We start from the raw sequence: 18,320 nt of genomic DNA, 5'->3' as shown, positions 1-18,320 counted from the left end.
CCCCCCGCCTCAGCCTCCCGTCACCCTCCGCCCCTCCCTCCAGCGCGCCCCCCCGCAAACCGCAAGTCCCATGCTCACCCGCCACCCGCCACCCGCAACCCGCCCACTTGCCCCCCCCCCCCAAAAGGACGATCTGGTGGTGACTGTCATGGAGCCGGGCCTCATAAATGACGAGCTGGGGACCCTCACCATCAAGCTGCCAGACGTGTTGGACTCGACCATGGTGGGCTTTGACCGACGTTTGACCGACCGCACCCGGTATTGAATGATGTGCACCCGTGATTCCCCATTTGTTCAACATTGCACACTTGCTGCCGTGCTTGTCACATGGCTGACTTCCAAAGGGCACGTTTGCTGCCTTCCGCATCCGCCCCTTCCTGTGTCGCAGCCACCGGCTGGCCCTTGCTCCCGCTGCCCTCTCTTGGGCACCTCATGGCCGGCCGCGGCTGGCCTGCACCGCAGCGCACCGCACCGCCACCGCCGCAGGCCTGCGCCATGCACCCAGTTGCGCCGCGCCTCGGCCCCCCGCACCCACTCACGCCCACCCGAAACGCCACTGCACACCCCCCCCCCCCCAGGTGTCGCGGTGGACTGGGCAGGAGCAGGCGGGCTACCTCCACAAGACACTGCCCCTGGGGGACGGCGACGGCGGCATGCTCGAGATCGAGGTCGAATTCCTGCCGTGAGTCGCGCGCCGGCATGCCGCACACCCGTTGTGGCGTCCTCGCCCTGTTCCCACACGTGGCAAACAGTTTGCTTGGAGGCGGCGTGGTTGCAGCCCAAGCTCTGGCCATGTTGCAGAGCCGGTTTGCTGCTTGCTGTTGGGGCGGCCGCCCATGGTGGCGCCCTGCAAGAGGGCCTTGCCGCCCCGCTGCGGGCAAAGGGCAGAACGGTATCGCACCAAGGCCGCCTGCCCAACAAAACACACTCACACGCGTACACACATGCCTCCCCCCCTCACACACACGCACACACACGCACACACACACACACACACACACCGGGCACTGGTCATTGGCCACCCCTCCCCGCAGGCACTGGTGATTGCCGCCTGCTGCACACGGCACAAGGCGCACGCAGGGACCACACTGCACACTCACTGCACATGGCGCGGCGGCCCTTCCGGTGCGCACCGCCGCTCCTTATTCGCCTGCAGCGCTGCAAGCCGAGCGCCGCCCCCGCAGGCCAGCCGTCCTTGGGACCTGCATGATTTTCGCGGCGCCATGTGGCGGCGCGTCTCATTCAACTGCACACCGATGCACAAAGTACGCACATGACCTTTGGGCGTGCAGGCGGGGCAGCAAGGCTCCCACACGCCCAGCACCCGCCGCGCCCTCGACGCCCAACAAACGCTTGTGTACATATTGCGGCACGCCTTTACCCCGTGCGACGACGGGCGGCGCCGTGGGTTTGTTGCAAAACCTGCTGTTTTACCCGCATATCGCGACGGGTGTTGTGGAGAGTGGCGCAGTGCGCGGAAGACCCCTGGGTCGAGGACACGTGACTCAATCGTCGGCCTGTTTCTTTTTCGCCTTGCTTGTGTTGCGCTTTTCATTTTGTTGACGCAGCTCCCGGCGTCCTGTACGCGGGCCGCTGTATTCATGACTATTGGTAGCTCGTAATCAATCCCTCAAGTGCTGTCACGCACCTCACACACAAAGGGGTTGTGGTGTTGGGTCTTCACGCTTGTAACAATCTGCATCAAAGGCAGGCGAGTTAGACTGCAAGGATCCAACACAGTGAGTCAACTGAACGGGTCACGATATGCCTTGCGCAGAGGCGCCCTTTGCCTACCTGTCTGCTGCCAGCGCTCAAGGGCCCGTGCGCAACAAAATCGTTCAAAGTGGCACTGGCTGGTCAAGCGCAAAAGAATACTCTCAACTGGATCCTGTACCTGGCCACCCAAAGTGACGTGGGCTGACTACAAGAATCAGCTCCAGTCTCCGTTGTCACCTGGCTCACTTGATCACAGCACGGGCAGCATGCGGTGGCCAGCGGGAAGCGGGCGGGAAGGGCTTAGCGAGGCCACATGCAGGTGTGCTGCTGTACACCAGCGCGCGCAGCTAGACATCTTCACATCGATCCAACAATAGCGAGCACCTTGTCGACAAGTTCTCTCAGGCTTTGTAGAACTGATCTGAGCACAGGGCCTCGCATAGCAGCAGAAATGAGCGGCTACGGGCAGTTCAACACGACTGCGGACCTGGGTTGTGAGTACACCTGCGGACAGTGCGGCGTGGACACGCGCCTGAAGTCGGGGGAGCCCATCCAGTGCAAGGAGTGCGGATACAGGTAAAAGACATCAGTAGAATTGAATCCATGTATCGACTGGTGACCGGTGCTGGGACGGCAGGGCGTATGCACGCCTTGAAGCGCTGCCGTCCCGCCGCCGCCGCCCGCTGCCGCTGCGCATCTGTACAGCGCCAGCCCCTGAACCTCCCTCGCCTTCAAATCAACCTCAGAATCCTCTACAAGAAGCGGACAAAGCGCGTGGTGCAGTTTGAGGCGAGGTGATGGGGCTATCGAGCAGCAGCTTTGACTTGCAGCGCTCGACAGCAGCTTCACGCCATGCACATCAACTTGGTGCGCTGAACAAGCACACATCGGAGCCGCCATCACTGTTCGCGGTCACCTCATTCAAGCAGTCACAGCGTCTGTGACTGCTTGGGTGCACGTGTGGGGCACCGCAGCAGTTGCTACTACTGCAGCATCAACAGTTTGGCGGCGCCATTTTGTACATGACCACCCGCTGTTCGTATTTTTCGTGGCTGGAACCCGAACGAGGAAGGTTATGCAGGTCACTACGCAAATGTGTAACCGCAGAACCCCTGCATCAGTGTTGTGGCGTTTGGTGGCGCCAAGGGTACAAGCTACAGGGGGCAGGCAGCCGCTATTTGTACAGGGGCGCACCCACAGCAGCGGGCAGCGGGTGCAGCGAGGCGCAGGCAGGGAGCGTGCGCGCGCGTTCTAGCTGATTGCAGGGGCCGCATGCACGGGCGGCATGGCAGCGCAAGCCGCAGCAGCTCGAAATTGCGGCGGGGGCAAAACTGTTCGGTGCACCGCTGGTTGAGAAACCCTGGGTGTGTGCAAGCCCACCCCTGGGGCTAGGAGAAGGGGCGACGCACGCACGGTAGGGTGGCGCAGCCGCCGAGGCCACAGGCCGCAAAAACGGCCAGCCACCCGCAGCAGCCCGCAGTGTGGCGGCGGGCCCACTCTGTCTGATGCCAACTAAGGGGGCGCCTTGGCCTGGTATATGAACTTGTAAATGCTGCTGAAGTCCAGCGGGCCGCTCTCCGCGGTTGCATCCACGACCTGGGCCAAGGTGCGAGTCGACGTCGCGGCGCAGTCGCACAGCATGACGCGTGGCGTAAGAGCACGCCAGCGGGTGGGCCGGCCAGCGCACGCAGCGCAGGCGGGCCACTGGACGGGAGGTTCACCGCGCACGACAGCCCCCAGTGGACCCCCCGCAGTCTGCGCCATGCGATCAGCCGCGTCCCCCTGAATGCGCCCACCGTGCGGTAGAGCTGGGCCACGTTTTGGGCCATGGGTGCGGGGCTGCTGGTGGCGGAGGCCAGCTGCATGGCCAGGCGTAGGTCCTTGAGCATCAGCTGGTGGGGCGACAGAGGCACACAGACAAACAGAGTGGAGAAAGGAATTGGGAGTGGCGTGATGCGTGAGGCGGTGAGGCGAGGCGAACATGCGCCACAGGGGGCAAGCAGGCACACTCATGCCTGAATTGATTGACCAGTGTAAGCCGGTGTGGGTGCACAGGTGGCATGCGTCGCGAAGCCATGGGCTGATAACGGCAACGGCAGACGAAAACGCAGCCAGGCAGAGGCGCCCGATTCACACGGGGTCTCTCGTTTTGTTGGGCTTGAAGGCGGCGCTCGGTGGTTCAAGGGCTGCACGCCGGCAGGGCGCGCACCCCTTGCAGCATGCAGCACATCCCTGGCGCCCGCAGGAGGGCGCCGCACCTGAGCGCTGAAGCCGCCGGCGTAGCCCTTTGAGGACGGCACGTCAGGCATCACACCCTGCGGCCGGCAGCGCAAGGCGTGTTGGGTTGGGTGGCGTGTTGGGTTGAGTGGGCCCCCGGTGACGTGGGGGCTCAGACCGAGGACCAAAAACAGGCATGCGGCATGCACCATTATGTCTGCATCTCCATTCAGCGCCCTCCCCATGCGCCGACCCCTGCATCCAGCGGGCAGCACACAAGCAACGGGAGCGAGCCGCTGCCCACCGGCACTGGGGAGTAGCACTCAAGGGACCAGCAGCGCGCGCTGCTGCCGTTCATGACAGCAGACAGCTGCTTCGGGTCTAGGCCCAGGGACGCCCCCAGCGCCAGCGCCTCGCTCACGCCGGCCATCTGTATCCCTGCGCAGACGCGCAGGTGCGTTTCAGCGGGACGAGCGGGCGCCGCGCGAGCGCCTGTCAGGGGGTGCGGCGGACCTTCACACGCAACGAGGGCAGGCGAGCGCCCAACCATCTACGCGCAGGTGCGAGCTCAAACGCTGGGGGCCGTCTTGCAGGAGACGAGGAAGCTGGGCAGGTCACCATCTTTTCCATCAAGGTTCAGCCCGCAAGGCGCAAAAACAAAAGGGCATGGGACGCACCCAGGCAGACGTTGTTGCACAGCTTGGCGGCGTGGCCCAGCCCCGCCTCCCCCAGGTGCACCACATTGGTGCCCATTGCATCAAGCAGCGGCCGCGCGGCGGCGACCGCCTCGGTGGGGCCCCCGACCTGGCGCGTGTGGCGTGTGGCGCGTTGTGTGGGGTGTGCGATGTGCAATGCATGATGAGAGGCGCGCGGTGGGGGCAAAGCAGGGTGCCGGGGAGTGTGGGCGTGTGTGGAGCGATCAGAGCAGGCAACGTCGCAGGCGTGTCTCGTTGGCTGCGGGCGTGCGCAAGCGTCTGATCCCACTTCGGACTGCAGGATTCACGAGCCCAAAAGGCAACAACGCCAAGCGGGGCTTGCGCCCACAGCCAGGCTTGCGCCCACAGCCAAGGCCGCCTTGATCTCATAACAGGGCGCCATTGCGCTGCTGGGGTCACCCCCCTCCCAGCGCCCACCATGAACGTGAGCGTTGCGTTGCTGGCGGCCAGCACGCCGCCAGACACAGGCGCGTCGATCAGGCGCGGCGTCGGCGCCGCGTGCGCGAGCCAGGGCATGTCGGTGCGCGGCGCCTGCGCAGCCAGGCGGTGGCGTGCGACGCGCTTCGCCAGCTCTTGGGTATACCTGTCCGAGGTTTGGTATGAGGGATCACGAGGTTCAAGAAACGGGTCCAGCATACGCGGCGGCGGCTCTCAAGCCGGCGAAGAGGTCAGAGGACGGCGGCGACCAGGCTGGGGCGTTGCTGCCCCTGATCGGGCGCGGGCGCGGGGTCACGCAGACATAGCCGCATCTCACGCAGCCGCAGCTCGTACGGCCGCGGCTCGCTCGACCATGCTGGCAACGTTGCCCCGCATCATTGAGGCCACTCACAGCGGGGAGATGGTGCTGCAGTCGATGAGCAGCGGCGGCTGCAGCTTGCCCGCGCGCAGCACGCCGTCCGGGCCCTCAAACGCGTCCTGCACGTGCTCCGTGGACGGCAGCATCGTCAGCACAACCGACACACCTGCTCCCGGGCGGCGATTGATCGGAAAGGGGGAGCATGGCTGTCGGGCGCAGCAGGTTTGCAGGTTTGGGCGGGGGCGGCGGGGGCACAGGGCGCGCAAGCCAGGCGACACTGCCGCGCAGGCAGCAGCTTCGCTGCCTGCTGCAGCACTTCATAGACAGCTCTGACCCGTTCGTTGGCAATGGGGGGGGCGGGCCACTCAGCCTCCCTGGACTGCCACCAAATGAGAACATCAAATGCCCCTCGAAACCCCATCATCACACATGCAGATGGTCGTTTGCTGCCGTCACGACTGCATTAACCACGCCTAAGTGCCTACCCGGGGTTTCAGCGATCTCCCGCGCTGACTTGGCCGCCCGCGCCCCCAGCTGCTCCAGCTTCGCCACAGCTGCTGGGTTGCGGTCAACAACGATGATCTGGTGGCCCGCACGTATGAGCGACGCCGCCATGGGGCCCCCCATGTTGCCGACGCCGATGAAGCCTATTGTCTGGGACGCTGCCGCCGGCCGTGGCGCCGCCGCGCTGGCGGTGCGGGGTGGGGCACCGCCCGGCGCGGGCGGCGCGGCGGGCGGGCCCCAGGTGGAGATGGCGCGAGCAGCGGCAGGGGCAGCCGCGCGCATCAGCGGCGGCTGCAAGGCACCCAGAGACGCCGCACATGCTGCCAGGGCGCTGCGTATCACAGCCATTGGCGCCGGTGCCGCAGTGCGCCGCGCGCCACCCCGACAGGCGGGCCGTGCACGATGGAGCTCGACGCAGCGCCGCTGCAGCAGAGTAACACAGTGGCTATCAAGTAAGAAGTCTCTCTACGTACACACCAACACACTTGCGCCTATTAATAGAAGCCCTTGAGCGAGTGCTGGCGTGGCCAATGGTGTCGACGCGGCCCTTGTACGATGATTGTATGCAGCATCGGGCGCAATCACGACTGCAAGATATATCTCGTCACCAACCACGTGTTGACCACAGTGCTGATGTCGGCGTTCCAGATCTCACCCCGGCACGGTCACCGCCGCACTTGTCGCGCATCGGATCATGCAGCGGTCAACAATTTACAACCATCGGAGACCTTGAAGTGGCGCGCAAGCAATCATGTCGATGCTTCCGCTGCTGCCTGTGCACGCTCGCCTGTCCCCCCACCCCGCTTAGGACGCACAGACGCTTACAGGTGCGGCCACCTGAGCCAGGTGACCCGCGGTTCGGCGAAGCTATTTTGAAATGTACATGACTTACTTTTCAAGACTTGCAGCTGCGCCAGGTTCCAGACACATGCAGCCATGGCTGTTGCGGCATCAACATAGTGACCACGACGCTTACGACGACAATGCACCCGCTGCCGCGCGGCGTTCAAGCGCGCTGGCCGCGTCCTTGTGTTACCCGAGCGGGGCCAAAGTTCGCTGTCATCCCCACGCCTCCATCCCGCCGCCGGCGGCCCCGCCGCAGCTAGCCCAGGTTCGGCCACAGGCCCATGACCGAGTAGCCGCCGTCCACCGCGAGCGTCTGCCCGGTGACGTACGACGCGGCCGGCCCCACGAGGAACGCCACCACCGCCGCAACCTCGGACGGCTCCGCGACGCGGCCCAGGGGGGTGCGCGCCAAGACCTTGGAGCGGAACTCCTCGTTCTGCAGGACCTGCGGGCATGGGTACAACGCGGCATGCAGTGTTCAGCAAGCTGACAAAATACAAGCCTGGACGTCACCGTGGACGGGCATGCGCAGGGTGAGTCCCATCGGCAGTCAGGGCGCTGTCAGCGTGCGGCTGGTGGAGTGCCACGGTCCTCGTCCGTGCGCCCTTGTGCGGCGGGTGTCCTGGCCCGACCCCATGCACACCTGGTTGGCCAGGGGTGTCGCCGTGTACCAGGGCGCCACCGCATTGGTCCTTATCCCGTCCGCTGCGGCGCGTCCCAACCCGAGTGTGCCAAAGCGAGGCGCGAGGTCAGTGGGGGGGAAAGACGGCAACAGCCGCATGCCCTGCTGGGCAGGCCGTTGCGCGCGTCCGCTCCTTGGCCACGCTGATTGCGGAGACTGCATCTGGGGGGCGCCCGTGGCGCTCCTCACCTGCCCACTCCACCGCGAGGTTCTTCGTCAGCTGGTTGAGGGCCGCCTTGGTCTGAGAGTTGCACGGGCGAAGGTGTGGTTCGCAATGGGAAGGTGTTGACCGCGTTGCTTAGACACGAATGATTACGAGGACACGACCCAGGTGCCAGCCGCAGGTCTGCCTGCCAGAGGTCCAGTCACTCCCTCACTCAGGCTGCACGCGCAAGCGAGCACTTGGTCTGGCTGCAAGCCTGCGGCACGGCGCCTGGTGGCCTGGAGGCAGGGGGCGCACCATCGCGTATGGTGTTCCAGAAAACATGCCTAGAGGGCCCCCCGCGACGGAAGAGTTGAACACCACGCTCGCGCCGCCGCCGGCCGCCTTGAGCAAGGGGTGCGCCAGCTGCGACAGGTGGAAGGCTGACCGGAGGTTGGTGGTCAACACCCAGTCAAGATCATCGGGGGTGATATCCACACAGGGCTTGCGTATGTTGGTGCCGACGTTGTTGACTGCAGGGCAGGGGTGCGGGGAGTGCGTGTGTATAGAGGCGGGTTTGTGAAGGCGCAGCAGAGTGAGTGCTGGCGGCACAGCCAGGATGCGTGACGCCTCAGATGGTGGGTGAATCGCAGCCGCGCCGTCTTGATTGCTGCATGCTGCAGCGGCAGTGCCGCTCACTCAGCACGTCGAGCTTGCCGCCAAACGCCGCCGACACCTGTGAAAACACAGCGAATAGCGGTTGCGTGCCGTGCCTGAGGTACGCTCTCCAATTGAAGGGTCGCGCAAGGAGTTGGCGGCCAGCCGCCTGGCGCCAAGAGCTTGGCTGTCAGCTGCCGCATTCGCAGCCGGCTGCTGCGCGGCTCGCGGGGCACCGCGTGCCCGTGTGTGTGCGGCGCACCAGCCGGCCGTGCCCTGCGCACGCGGGAGGCTCCACGCACCCTGACGATCAGCTCCTCGCACTGCCGCCGCTCTGAGACGTCTGCCACGGATCCCTGCGCGGCGATGCCCTGCGCCCGCAGGTCGGCCAGCGCTGCGCCGAGCTCATCCGCGTTGCGGGAGCAGATGTAGACCTTTGAGGAGGATCACGAGGACGCGCACCAGCGGTCAGGGGGGAGGGCGCGAGCCGATTTGCATCACATGTGTGATGGCGAAGTGGCGCGGGGCTTGCCCACGCAGCACCCAGTCGCCCCGCTGTTCTGCCCGGCGCGCCGCTCGCTTCGTGGCTCATTCCGGGCACTGCACAAGCGGCGTGACGCCATCGCCCCCGTGCCAAGTCGCACCTCTGCTCCCAAGCTGCCGAGCTCCTCGGCAATGGCTCTGCCAATCCCCTGCGCACGTGTGATGCAGCCGGCACACAAGCAGTGGGGGGCCACGATCAGACACAGTGGAGGCCACTCCCTCTCAACGCAACGCGTCCCCGTTCCAGGCTGTGGTGGTCTTGATGAAACGCACCTTTGTGGCGCCCGTGACGAGGGCTGTCTTGCCAACTAGCCCAAATCGGCGGAGTGCGGCAGAGGCGGGCGATGCCGCCGCAGTGGACGATGAGGGCTCGGTTGACATGGCCGCACGTGTGCAGAACTGGCTGCAGTTCTGGTGTCAAGAATTTCAATATCGTAAGTGCAAAGAGCAATGTGCCAGGCAATATGCTCTTGTAGAAGCCGCGGCAGGAAAATTTTGCATGACATGTTCACAGAGTCAAGTGCCAAAGCGAAGGGAGCGAGATCGGCGGGAGGTTGCAGCTGAATATGAAGGGCGTAACCTCTTACCGAACACTTTCGCTCCGAGTTTGTTGGAAGGCCCTTGTTGGGCACCGCAGGGCAGCGAGTCTCTCAACGCTCCCTCCGGGAACGGGATCAGGGGCCTTAGTACGCTTTACTCGGGCTAAAGGAGTAGTTTCTCGCCATGTGAGCTGACAACTCGGGCTTTCGGCCAAAGATCGCGGGTCTGGGCCAACAGCGGGCCAGGGTCGCCATTTTTTGTGGTGGTGTATGGCCCATCAGCGCTGCACAGGTGCTTGTGTGTAATTTTCTGCGCCTCATAAGGTCTCATGTGGCGCCTGCGAAGCCATGCCGCCACCCGCCAAATGCTGCGCGGCGCGCGCGCAGGGCGACGGTCACAACGCACTCGGATAAGGCGCCCTGGACCGACCCCAGGTGGGCGGGGATCAAGTGGACGATCTACCGCGGCGTGGCGTACGACATTTCGGGCTTCATGGACCGCCACCCAGGCGGCCAGTGGCTGATCAACCTCGCGGTCGGCCGGGATGCCACAGGTGGGGCCCCGGTCGCATCAGCTGCGGCTGGACGTTGCAGGAATGCGTGGGACGGCCACCGCACCCTGAATGACAGCACCGGTCGGCATCGCGGCGCGCAGCGCGACGCCAACACGCCCGCGGCTGCGGGCACCTTGCATGAACAGCACCGCCAGAGCCTTTCGGGCGGTTTGTCCAATTGCTGGCGGCCAGCCACGCCCGCGCATCACCACGTCGAAAGCGCCCGCCCGGCCCCACCCTGAGGCGGCCTCACATCGCCCCACATCGCCGCACGCATCTCGCACCCCGCAGCTCTCTTCGAATCGTACCACCTCCGCCACGACGTCGCGGCCGCGGTGTTCCAGAAGCTGCCCGTGCTCAATGGCTTCCCGGTCAACAGCGTGCCGCAGGCGCCGCGCCCCAACGACTCGCAGCTGTACGTGTCGATTAAGGACAGGTGCGGGCGGCGCCGGCGCCGACGCCGGTGTATCACGCGCGGCAGCGGTTTAGGGGTAGCGACGGTACGGCCCTGGAGCGGCGCGCGGCGCTTCGCAGGCGGCAGCGGTTGGGGTGCAGGGACGGCAGGGCAATGGCGGCAGAGACCGGCGGACGGCAGGGGTGCGGTGGGCTTCGCGGCCATGCGCCTGTCCAGAGAACGAGGCGCTGTGCACAGATGGGATCCTTCATGCACGGCGATCTCTTTAATGTGGCCAACGGTGGCGCTTCGCTCGCCATCCCTCGTCCTCCAAACGGCAGGGTGCGCAAGGAGGTGTTCCGCGGCAGCGAGAACCGCGGCGCCCACCGCCGCGGCAGCGAGCTGGCGGCGCTGTCCGTGCTGACCTTTGCGGTCATCACCTACTACCTCTACGCCCGCTGGACCGGATTCGTGACGGGCCTGCTGTTCGGTGCGCCCCTCGCGGCCCCTGCGCCGGCCGGGGTTGGCATGCGCCGCGCGTCTTGCCTGCAGCCGGCAACAGCATGTCCAGCGGCCCGGGCGGACGCGGCCGTGCGGGCTGGTACCATCGCCTTCGCAGCTGCGTGCCCGCTGACACGCGCGTTGCGGCCCTGCGGTCGCAGGGGTGGCTGGCGCGTGGATCGGCGTCACCATCCAGCACTGGTGAGGGGGCCGCGGTGCGGCTGGGCTCGTCCAGTGTTGTGGCACTGACTCTGCCTGCACTGAGCCGTGCTGCATCACTATCGCACTTTTTCAAGAGGGGGTGAGGTCCATCATTCTGCTCACACGCACGCCTCGACGACCTCCCGCGTCCCCCTCCCACTGTGGTCCCCTAGCGGCAACCACGGCGCCATGAGCACGGTCCCCCTGGTCAACGTGCTGCTAGGCATGTGCAACGACCTCATCGGCGGCGCCTCGCTGACCTGGCGGTACCACCACCAGGTGCGCCGCGGCCGCGTGCTGAGGCGCGCTCGGCACGCAACGCGCCACGTGGCTTTCGCAGGCGTGGCTCTCAACCTGGCGCACACCACGAGCTCCACACCAGTGCCCGCCCAGCGTGCTGCAAGGGCCCAACGCCATGATTATGCGGCTGGCCTTCTGCAGTATTCGCTTGCCCCCCACCCGGCCCTTGCTGTACGCTGTCCGCACACTACAGTCCCCTTCACCACAACAACACATGTACACATGCGCGCACACACACACTCACACCCAAACACACCTGCAGGTGTCTCACCACATCCACACCAATGACGAGGTCCTGGACGAGGACGTGTGCTCCATGTACCCCCTGCTGCGCTTCGACAACCGCCTACCGCGCCTGTGGTGCGCGCCACGCCTCCGGCGTCGGCACGGCCTTGATCAGGGACAGCCCCCTGCCAGTCGGGCTTGGTACGGCTCACTGCCCTAGGCGATGCAAGTTGCTGCTGCAAACCCGCCCACCCAAGACCACCAGTCAGCCGCGCACGCCAGGCGCCCTGCGCTCGTTTTGACCATGCTCCCCTCTGACTGCGCCGCGCAGGTTCCACCGGTGGCAGCACCTCTACGTCTGGGCGGCCTACCCGGCCCTGCACCTGGCCTTCCAGCTGGGCGACTTCGCCTCCCTCGTCACCAACAAGACCGTCGGCGCGGAGCTCCTGGGCGCCACCAAGCTCGGTGCACGGGGCCGCTGCACGCACCCACTCGCTCCCACCCGCAAGCGCCGCCACGTCAGCCTGCGGCTCCCCCCTCCCCTGCCTTGTGCCGCCGGAGGCGTTGCCCTGTCACGTGGCCGCCCCTCGCTCCCATACGCACCCACACGCCCACGTCCTCTAAACACGCGCCACGCATTCTCCCTCTCCTCGTCCACCACCACACGCACACCCCGACCCCCAGAGAAGTCCACCCTGGTCCTGGGCAAGGCCGTGCACTACGCGCTGCTCCTGGTCCTCCCCTGGGCGCTGCACGGCCCCGCCGCCACGCTGCTGGGCGCGGCCGGCTACAGCACCACGCTCTCCATCATCCTGGCCATGGTGTTCTTCGTGAGCCACAACGTGCCGCAGTCAAAGCCGCTGCCGGCGGGGGGGGACACCAAGGGCGTGCTGTACCAGGATGTGGCGGACCGCGACTGGGGCGTGCAGCAGGTGGGTGACGGCTCTGGGTGCGCCGCGCAGCGGGACGTGCCAGGCCGCCGTGGTGGGGGTTCTGTCATTGGAGGTTGCCGAGCGGGGCTCAAGCAAGCGCTCTCTGGGGGCGCTCGGGCAGGCGCATGCGTGAGCGTGCACACCCGCAGCGCTGTGGGGATCACGGCTGCGACCTGTGGCAGGGCTGGCGCAACGATTGCGGGCCTCGATGGCACCACCTCCTGCGCCGCAGATCCTGGCTAGCTGCTGCTGGGGCGACACCGTCGGCAACTTCTTCACAGGCGGCCTCAACCTCCAGGTGCGCCCGGCTGCACCCCCTCGGCTCGTTTGGGCCCGGCTTGGACATGGGTATTTCATCGCCGCTCGCCCTCTGCAAATATCTTCACCTGACAATAAAGCGCCTGAGTCCCCAGGTTAATTGGGCACTTGCCCGCCAAAAGTTGGCGTTGAACTGCGCGTGCCCATTCGCCACGCCCCGCCCTCCAAACGGCCCCCAAACTTCCTCCCGCCAGATCGAGCACCACCTGTTCCCCGCCATCTCCTTCGTGCACTACCCCGCCATCGCGCGCATTGTGCGCGACGAGTGCTTCCGCCGCAACGTGCGCTACACCCACTACAAGTCCCTGTGGGGCAACCTGTCGGGCTTCCTGTGCTGCATGAAGCAGCTCGGCTCGGCGCCGGACGAGCCGGCCGTGCGCGCGGCGGTCAGCGTCCGGGGCGCCGGCGGGAAGGCCAAGGCTACGTGAGGCTGGGGCTGGGTGGGATGCGACGGATGTTGCATCAGTGTGGGCAGGGCTGCAATGAGGGGGGCCGCGCCATGGCGCCCCTCTTGGGTGCGAGGGGCCCTGGACTGGAGCCCGCGTCAGGACTGTCATGCCCGTCGCTCCGCCTGCCCGCGCCCCCGCGCGCGCGGGCGGCCGGCGGACAGTTGAGCAATGTGGGGGCGTGTACATGCGCGCCCGCGGGCGCGGCCCGAGCCGCCTGGCCCCTTGGTTTGGCGGGGGGCGCGCCCCTGTGCGATGGTTTTGCGTTGATGCAGAGCGGTGGCTTTGCAGTGCTCACTTGGGGCGGCCCTTCGCCTGTTCGGACGCCTCTTCCAAGGGCCAAGCGACGGCGGCCACCTACGCGTGCAGCTCTTTCCGCGGTTGCCGTGCTTCACATAGAGAGTGCTCGTGCTGGCTTTGGTCGGCGCCTCCTGGCCGCTCGCCACGGGGTTGCTCCTGTTGCTGTCTTGAGCCTGCGCTCAATTGCAGAGCAGCCCGATACTGGGAACGGTGGTTCCGCTGTCGCCTCGTCTTTTTTTACCTCCACATTGAATTGCTGCAGTCAAGCCGTCAAGCCGTCAATTATTTTCGTCCGTGTGTGCGCACGTGTGCGACCCTAGGCCAAACCCCTCTCGACATCTTGCATCGAGCATCAATTGTGCTTCGTAGCCTCTGCTGTGGCGTCCGTTTCAGGCGGCGAGGCAAGCTCTGCGGGCAGGAGCCGCCTGCACCGCCCCCAGGGCGCCTCGCGACGCTCAACGTCTTCGTCCATCCCATGAGTTTCCAGGCGCTGCGCCGCTGCATCGCCGGTGCGCTCTGACTTATCCCCAACAAACCAGGCTGCTCCGCTTCTCATTTAGCGGCTGGCCCTCAAAATTTGCACGCTTGCCGGTGCGCCGGCCCACAACCTAGCACCAAGCACTACCAACATGTACCGGTAACTGGTCAATCTTTGACGCATGCTGGCCTCCCGGAGCGGGTTGAAGCAAGCCAGCATTGGTGGGCAAGGAGAAGCCGGCGGCGTCGTGCAAGTGCCCAGCAAGCAGGGGTTTGCACTGGGCGGAGGGCAAGCAGCCATCCATCCTTGCAAGTGGACAATTGATCAGGGCAGGCGTGAAGCACCAGCAGGCAGCGCACCAGAACTTTATTTGGTTTCAATCAATCAGCATATAACATGAAACGTGTGTTTTCCGGCCGCGTATGAGCGCAGGGGTGTGCACGGGTCAGGCAGTGATGACCCGAACTGCAACGCCTGTCATGTTCTTCGGCAGACATTGTTGTTTTAGTGACATGGCCATGCGTTAAAGAGATATGCATGACGAGTCTCGGGGCCGGTCAAGCGAGCTTGCCCTCCCTGCGGACACGGCCACAAGATGTTCTAGACCTTATTGTAGACATATACGAAGCTCTTGCAGACACAAGCATCGCACAGGTCCGCAGCGGACCAATGATGGCGAGCGCAGCAGCTCGCATTGCCGCAGTACTGCATAGATGCAGTACTGCGCAGATGCAACGAATGCGTGCCTTGTTATGTACACCATACCTCGTCCTCCCCCGGCGCGCAGGCGGTTCAAGAAGCAGGATTCGTTGTACGGGAACAGGCTGCAGACACGACCCCTCCCGCCGTGCACGGCAGTGAGCCCGCAGCAGCAGTGGCCAGCCAACAGGGCGGCTGCGCAGGCACGGGGGAGGCCGCAGCGGAGACAGCAGAGGCGGCACCAGGAGCAGCAGCCGACGGAGAAGCGCTAGACTTTGAGGAGCAGCTTCTGGCCGCAGAGGAGGCTGGGAGGGCTGCGTCGCGGCACCACAGGGAGGAACCAGCAGAGCCGGAGAGCAGCGGCAGCGCCTGGGGAGGGCGCGCCGAGGACCGACCACAAGGCACAGGCGCCTGGGCTGCGGCCGGGCCGGGCACAGGAGGCGGCATGCGCAGCGGCCGCACCGCCACCACGCGCAGCAGCCTGTCTTTTGGACAGGAGGACGAACAGGACGCAGGGGCCGGGGCGGGCGATGGCGGCGATGGTGGCGGCGGCGGCGGCGAGCCGCTGCGCGGGGCTGCCGCCGATAGTTCGCCCGTGGTGAGCGCTGTTGGTTCAGTACCATTCGTCACAATTTAAGCGCTTGCAGCACCCAACAAATGGGCGAACCAAGCCGCACCACTCCAAAGCGCCACACGCAACGCTCACCGCCTCCTGCCGGCCCCCTCACTCCGCCCCATCCCGCGCCGCCGCAGCACCTGAAGCGCCAGGTGCAGAGCCTGCTGCAGCGCACAGACTCGATGCTCAGCCGCAGCAGCGACCGCAGCACCACCCGCCAGCGCAGCGCCACCACGTCGGAGCACAACATACAGGCGCCGGCCCTCGGCCACGCGCAGGCGCCGAGCCCCTTGGAGACCCGCGAGGGCTTTGGGTTTTTGGAGGATCACCCGGACCACGACGCCGCAGAGACGCCGACCCTGCGCGGCAACGGCGGCGCCGCAGCAGCGCTGGGGCTGCGCAGCCCCAGCATCCGGCGGCGCGCGGTCGCGTTCGAGGACGCCGGGGGCGGCGGAGGCGGCAGCAGCAGCCGCTTCGGCGGGACGCCGTTTGGCCAGTCGCTGGCCTCCTCGGCGGCAGTCCCCAGCGGCGGCGGCCGCGGGGCGCTTCAGCTGTCTTCATCGTTCCAGCGGCGTCGGCTGTCCCAGACCTCCGACACGCCAAGCATGCATTCGCCGGGCAGCGACGTGCAGGGGGTGGGCGGGCTGGGGGGCCTGGCGCGCTACGCGCCGACCAGCCGGTCCCCATCTCAGGCTGCACTCAACGAGATGGCAGACAGGTGAGAGGTTCAACGTGTGAAAGCGCCCAGCACGCTCACGTGCACTGCATGCCCACGGCGCGCCGGCTGACCGGCCGGGCGTTTGCGACACCCTGTGGTGTTGGAGGGACAGCGGCGGGGTTGAGGGTGGTTGGGTCGACGGCGCCCCCGACGCGCGCATCGCTGACGGCTGATGACGTCATCGTCCCCCCCCCCCCAGGGACGGGGACGAAGGGACGCGGTGCGCCAGCCCGTTCTCGCAGCGCGCCTCCCCCTCGCCCTCGCCCTCCCCCGACCGCGCCTACGACAGTGGCGCGTCGGCAGACCGCACCACGGTGGTCCTCGGCAAGAGCGCCTCCTTCCAGGTGCAGCGCGACAGGGACCGCTCCGCGTCCGCGGCCGCCGCCGACGGCAGCGGCAGCGGCGGCGGCGAGGGGCGGCGCGCGACGCACTACCAGAACTTTGCGCCCCTGGAGGATCTGGTCAACGCGGTCGTGACGGAGAGCGTCCGCAGATCTTCCGCGGCGGCGATGACGTCGATGGGCGGCGCGAGCGCCGCGAGCGGCGGCGGCGGGGCTGGCGGCGGCGGAGCGGGGGCGCCTGCGCTGTCGGTGCGCAAGGGAGTGCTGCCAATGCTGCAGCCCGAGTTCATCCTCACGCCGAAAGTGTCCAGGTGGGTTTTGAGGCATCATGGCTTTGGCTGATTTAAGCTTGTCGTAAGCTGTCAAATGCTGTCGGCCAAGTATGAAATGCAAGTCGGCCATCACAGTATTGAAAATGCCACCTGAAATGCTGTTTGCCTTTTGCTGCGCCCGTCTGCATGCTTGACCGGTCAACACCCGGACGACCTGCGCCTGCTGCTGCAGGCTCAAGGCTGAGCTGGCAATGCTCGCTCGGCGCCAGCCGCCGCAGCTGCTGCGATTTGAGGAGCAGTTGGAGCGCGTGGTGGCGCGGCTGCAGGGGTTTGACGAGCTCGACTGCGCCTCTGGCAAGGTGCGGCGGCTGCGCGAGCCCGAGTCCGTGCAAGATGCGGACTCCTCGTGTCCAGTGGGGATACACCACACTCAGGTTTTTTTCACTCAGGTCTTTTTGTCCCACCTGCCTCAGCGTAGCTAGGAGGTTCCAGAATGGGACATCCAGGCTGGTGCTACATACTAAGAGAGTAAAGGCCTTGGAAACCTCCCCGCAGAAGTTTCGCAACCTGCTGGACTCTCTGCTCGACGGCGTGTTTGCCCGCGCCTCCCCGAGCGGCCGCGGAACGGCGGGCCCCGCGCCTCAGAGGGTTGCAGCTGTAGGTGGGGCCCAGCAGCAGCCCGCCCACCAGCAAGACACGGCGGCGACAGCGCCCCGCACCCGCCGGACCACGCGACAGGTGGAGTACGCCGGCCTCGCGTCGCTGGCGGCGGCGCCTAACAGGCGGGCTCCAGCGGTGGCGGCGCTCAAGGAGCCCGTGCAGACGATGGAGGCCGCGTTTGCAAAGCTCATGGCGGGCCAGGCGGCGCTGCGAGGCGCGGCGCTGGGCGCAGGGGACGGGGCCGGCGCCCACACCTTGGGCGCCCGCAGCAGCGTCGGCGGCCCGGGGCCGGTGGCGCCGGACGGCGGGGGGCGGCGTGCGTCGGCGTGTGGATCACCCGAGATTGGCATAAGCCCGGCGGTGAGCAGGACCAGCAGCATGGTCGGCCCTGCACCCGGCCATGTGACCGCTGGCGGAGCGACAGGTGTTGTGGCTCGTTTGCTGCAGCACGTGGAGCCGGCAGGAGCGGTCCCCGCCTCGCTACCGGCTGATGTGGTTGACGCCAGCAGGAGGGCGACGCAAGAGCAGCTGGCCGGCGCTGGCGTGGCGCGCAACAGCCAGCTCCAGCGGTGGCAGCAGCAGCAGCAGCAGCAGCAGCAGCAGCAGCAGCAGCAGCAGCAGCAGCAGCAGCAGCAGCAGCAGCAGCAGCAGGGCGCAGCTGCAGCCTGCGCGGGGCCCATAGACGATGGGCAGCCACAACAGCCTCCCTGCCAGAACAGGGCAGCCATGGCAGAGGCGGTCGCTGCTATTGTGGCTGCACGCTCCCCCAGTCCCGTCAATGTGCGAGAGGCGCTGGCCGGGGTGCACGCGGAACCCGTGCTGCGCAGCTGCTGCGGTCAGTGGGTGCACCCGGCGGCGCCCTCGCAGCTGCAACAACACAGGGACCAGTGCCACTGCGCTGACGCAGGCGCCGCACTTGCTCCAAGCACAGGCGCCGAAGCCAGGCGTCGAAGCAGCGCCGACTCTGTAGTGGGGGCGCGCTCGCCCCGCGACTGGCGGTTCAGCGA

General features: G+C 66.4%; 6 protein-coding genes across 6 annotated transcripts in view; 4 read left to right on the top strand and 2 right to left on the bottom strand.

Moving 5' to 3' along the window:
• Window positions 1–686, top strand: part of MNEG_2693 (hypothetical protein) — a gene marked incomplete at both ends in the record, with an annotated part of 2,120 nt that extends 1,434 nt beyond the window's left edge. Inside the window, 2 exons of the mRNA XM_014048837.1 lie at window positions 128–223; window positions 579–686. Of these exons, the coding sequence (XP_013904291.1) occupies window positions 128–223; window positions 579–686 (204 nt within the window). The remainder of the gene's footprint in view (window positions 1–127; window positions 224–578) is intronic.
• A 1,481-nt stretch (window positions 687–2,167) lies between these two features.
• On the top strand, window positions 2,168–2,514 carry MNEG_2692 (DNA-directed RNA polymerases I, II, and III subunit RPABC4; the record flags this gene model as incomplete). The annotated part of the gene is made up of 2 exons (XM_014048836.1): window positions 2,168–2,292; window positions 2,463–2,514. The coding sequence occupies 2 exons, from the start codon at window positions 2,168–2,170 to the stop codon at window positions 2,512–2,514; spliced, it is 177 nt and encodes a 58-aa protein (XP_013904290.1).
• A 714-nt stretch (window positions 2,515–3,228) lies between these two features.
• MNEG_2691 (3-hydroxyisobutyrate dehydrogenase) lies at window positions 3,229–6,231 on the bottom strand (the record flags this gene model as incomplete). Its single annotated transcript, XM_014048835.1, has 8 exons — window positions 3,229–3,312; window positions 3,513–3,608; window positions 3,975–4,031; window positions 4,238–4,371; window positions 4,611–4,737; window positions 5,067–5,232; window positions 5,479–5,611; window positions 5,931–6,231. 8 exons carry the CDS (start codon window positions 6,229–6,231, stop codon window positions 3,229–3,231), a joined length of 1,098 nt encoding a protein of 365 aa, XP_013904289.1.
• Window positions 6,232–7,051: 820 nt separating this feature from the next.
• Window positions 7,052–9,200, bottom strand: MNEG_2690 (hypothetical protein; the record flags this gene model as incomplete). The annotated part of the gene is made up of 8 exons (XM_014048834.1): window positions 7,052–7,240; window positions 7,439–7,500; window positions 7,667–7,718; window positions 7,938–8,152; window positions 8,319–8,355; window positions 8,579–8,710; window positions 8,921–8,968; window positions 9,093–9,200. The coding sequence occupies 8 exons, from the start codon at window positions 9,198–9,200 to the stop codon at window positions 7,052–7,054; spliced, it is 843 nt and encodes a 280-aa protein (XP_013904288.1).
• A 651-nt stretch (window positions 9,201–9,851) lies between these two features.
• On the top strand, window positions 9,852–13,211 carry MNEG_2689 (inoleoyl-CoA desaturase; the record flags this gene model as incomplete). The annotated part of the gene is made up of 10 exons (XM_014048833.1): window positions 9,852–9,912; window positions 10,156–10,348; window positions 10,648–10,796; window positions 10,969–11,008; window positions 11,182–11,287; window positions 11,571–11,668; window positions 11,865–11,998; window positions 12,218–12,465; window positions 12,698–12,763; window positions 12,978–13,211. The coding sequence occupies 10 exons, from the start codon at window positions 9,852–9,854 to the stop codon at window positions 13,209–13,211; spliced, it is 1,329 nt and encodes a 442-aa protein (XP_013904287.1).
• A 1,940-nt stretch (window positions 13,212–15,151) lies between these two features.
• Window positions 15,152–17,995, top strand: MNEG_2688 (hypothetical protein; the record flags this gene model as incomplete). Its single annotated transcript, XM_014048832.1, has 6 exons — window positions 15,152–15,304; window positions 15,460–16,040; window positions 16,240–16,692; window positions 16,886–17,012; window positions 17,392–17,629; window positions 17,823–17,995. 6 exons carry the CDS (start codon window positions 15,152–15,154, stop codon window positions 17,993–17,995), a joined length of 1,725 nt encoding a protein of 574 aa, XP_013904286.1.
• Window positions 17,996–18,320: the final 325 nt, after the last annotated feature.

This window comes from Monoraphidium neglectum (assembly GCF_000611645.1).
Source record: "Monoraphidium neglectum strain SAG 48.87 unplaced genomic scaffold scaffold00313, whole genome shotgun sequence".
In the NCBI taxonomy this organism is placed as follows: domain Eukaryota; kingdom Viridiplantae; phylum Chlorophyta; class Chlorophyceae; order Sphaeropleales; family Selenastraceae; genus Monoraphidium; species Monoraphidium neglectum.
This window is presented reverse-complemented; position numbering and strand designations above follow the sequence as displayed.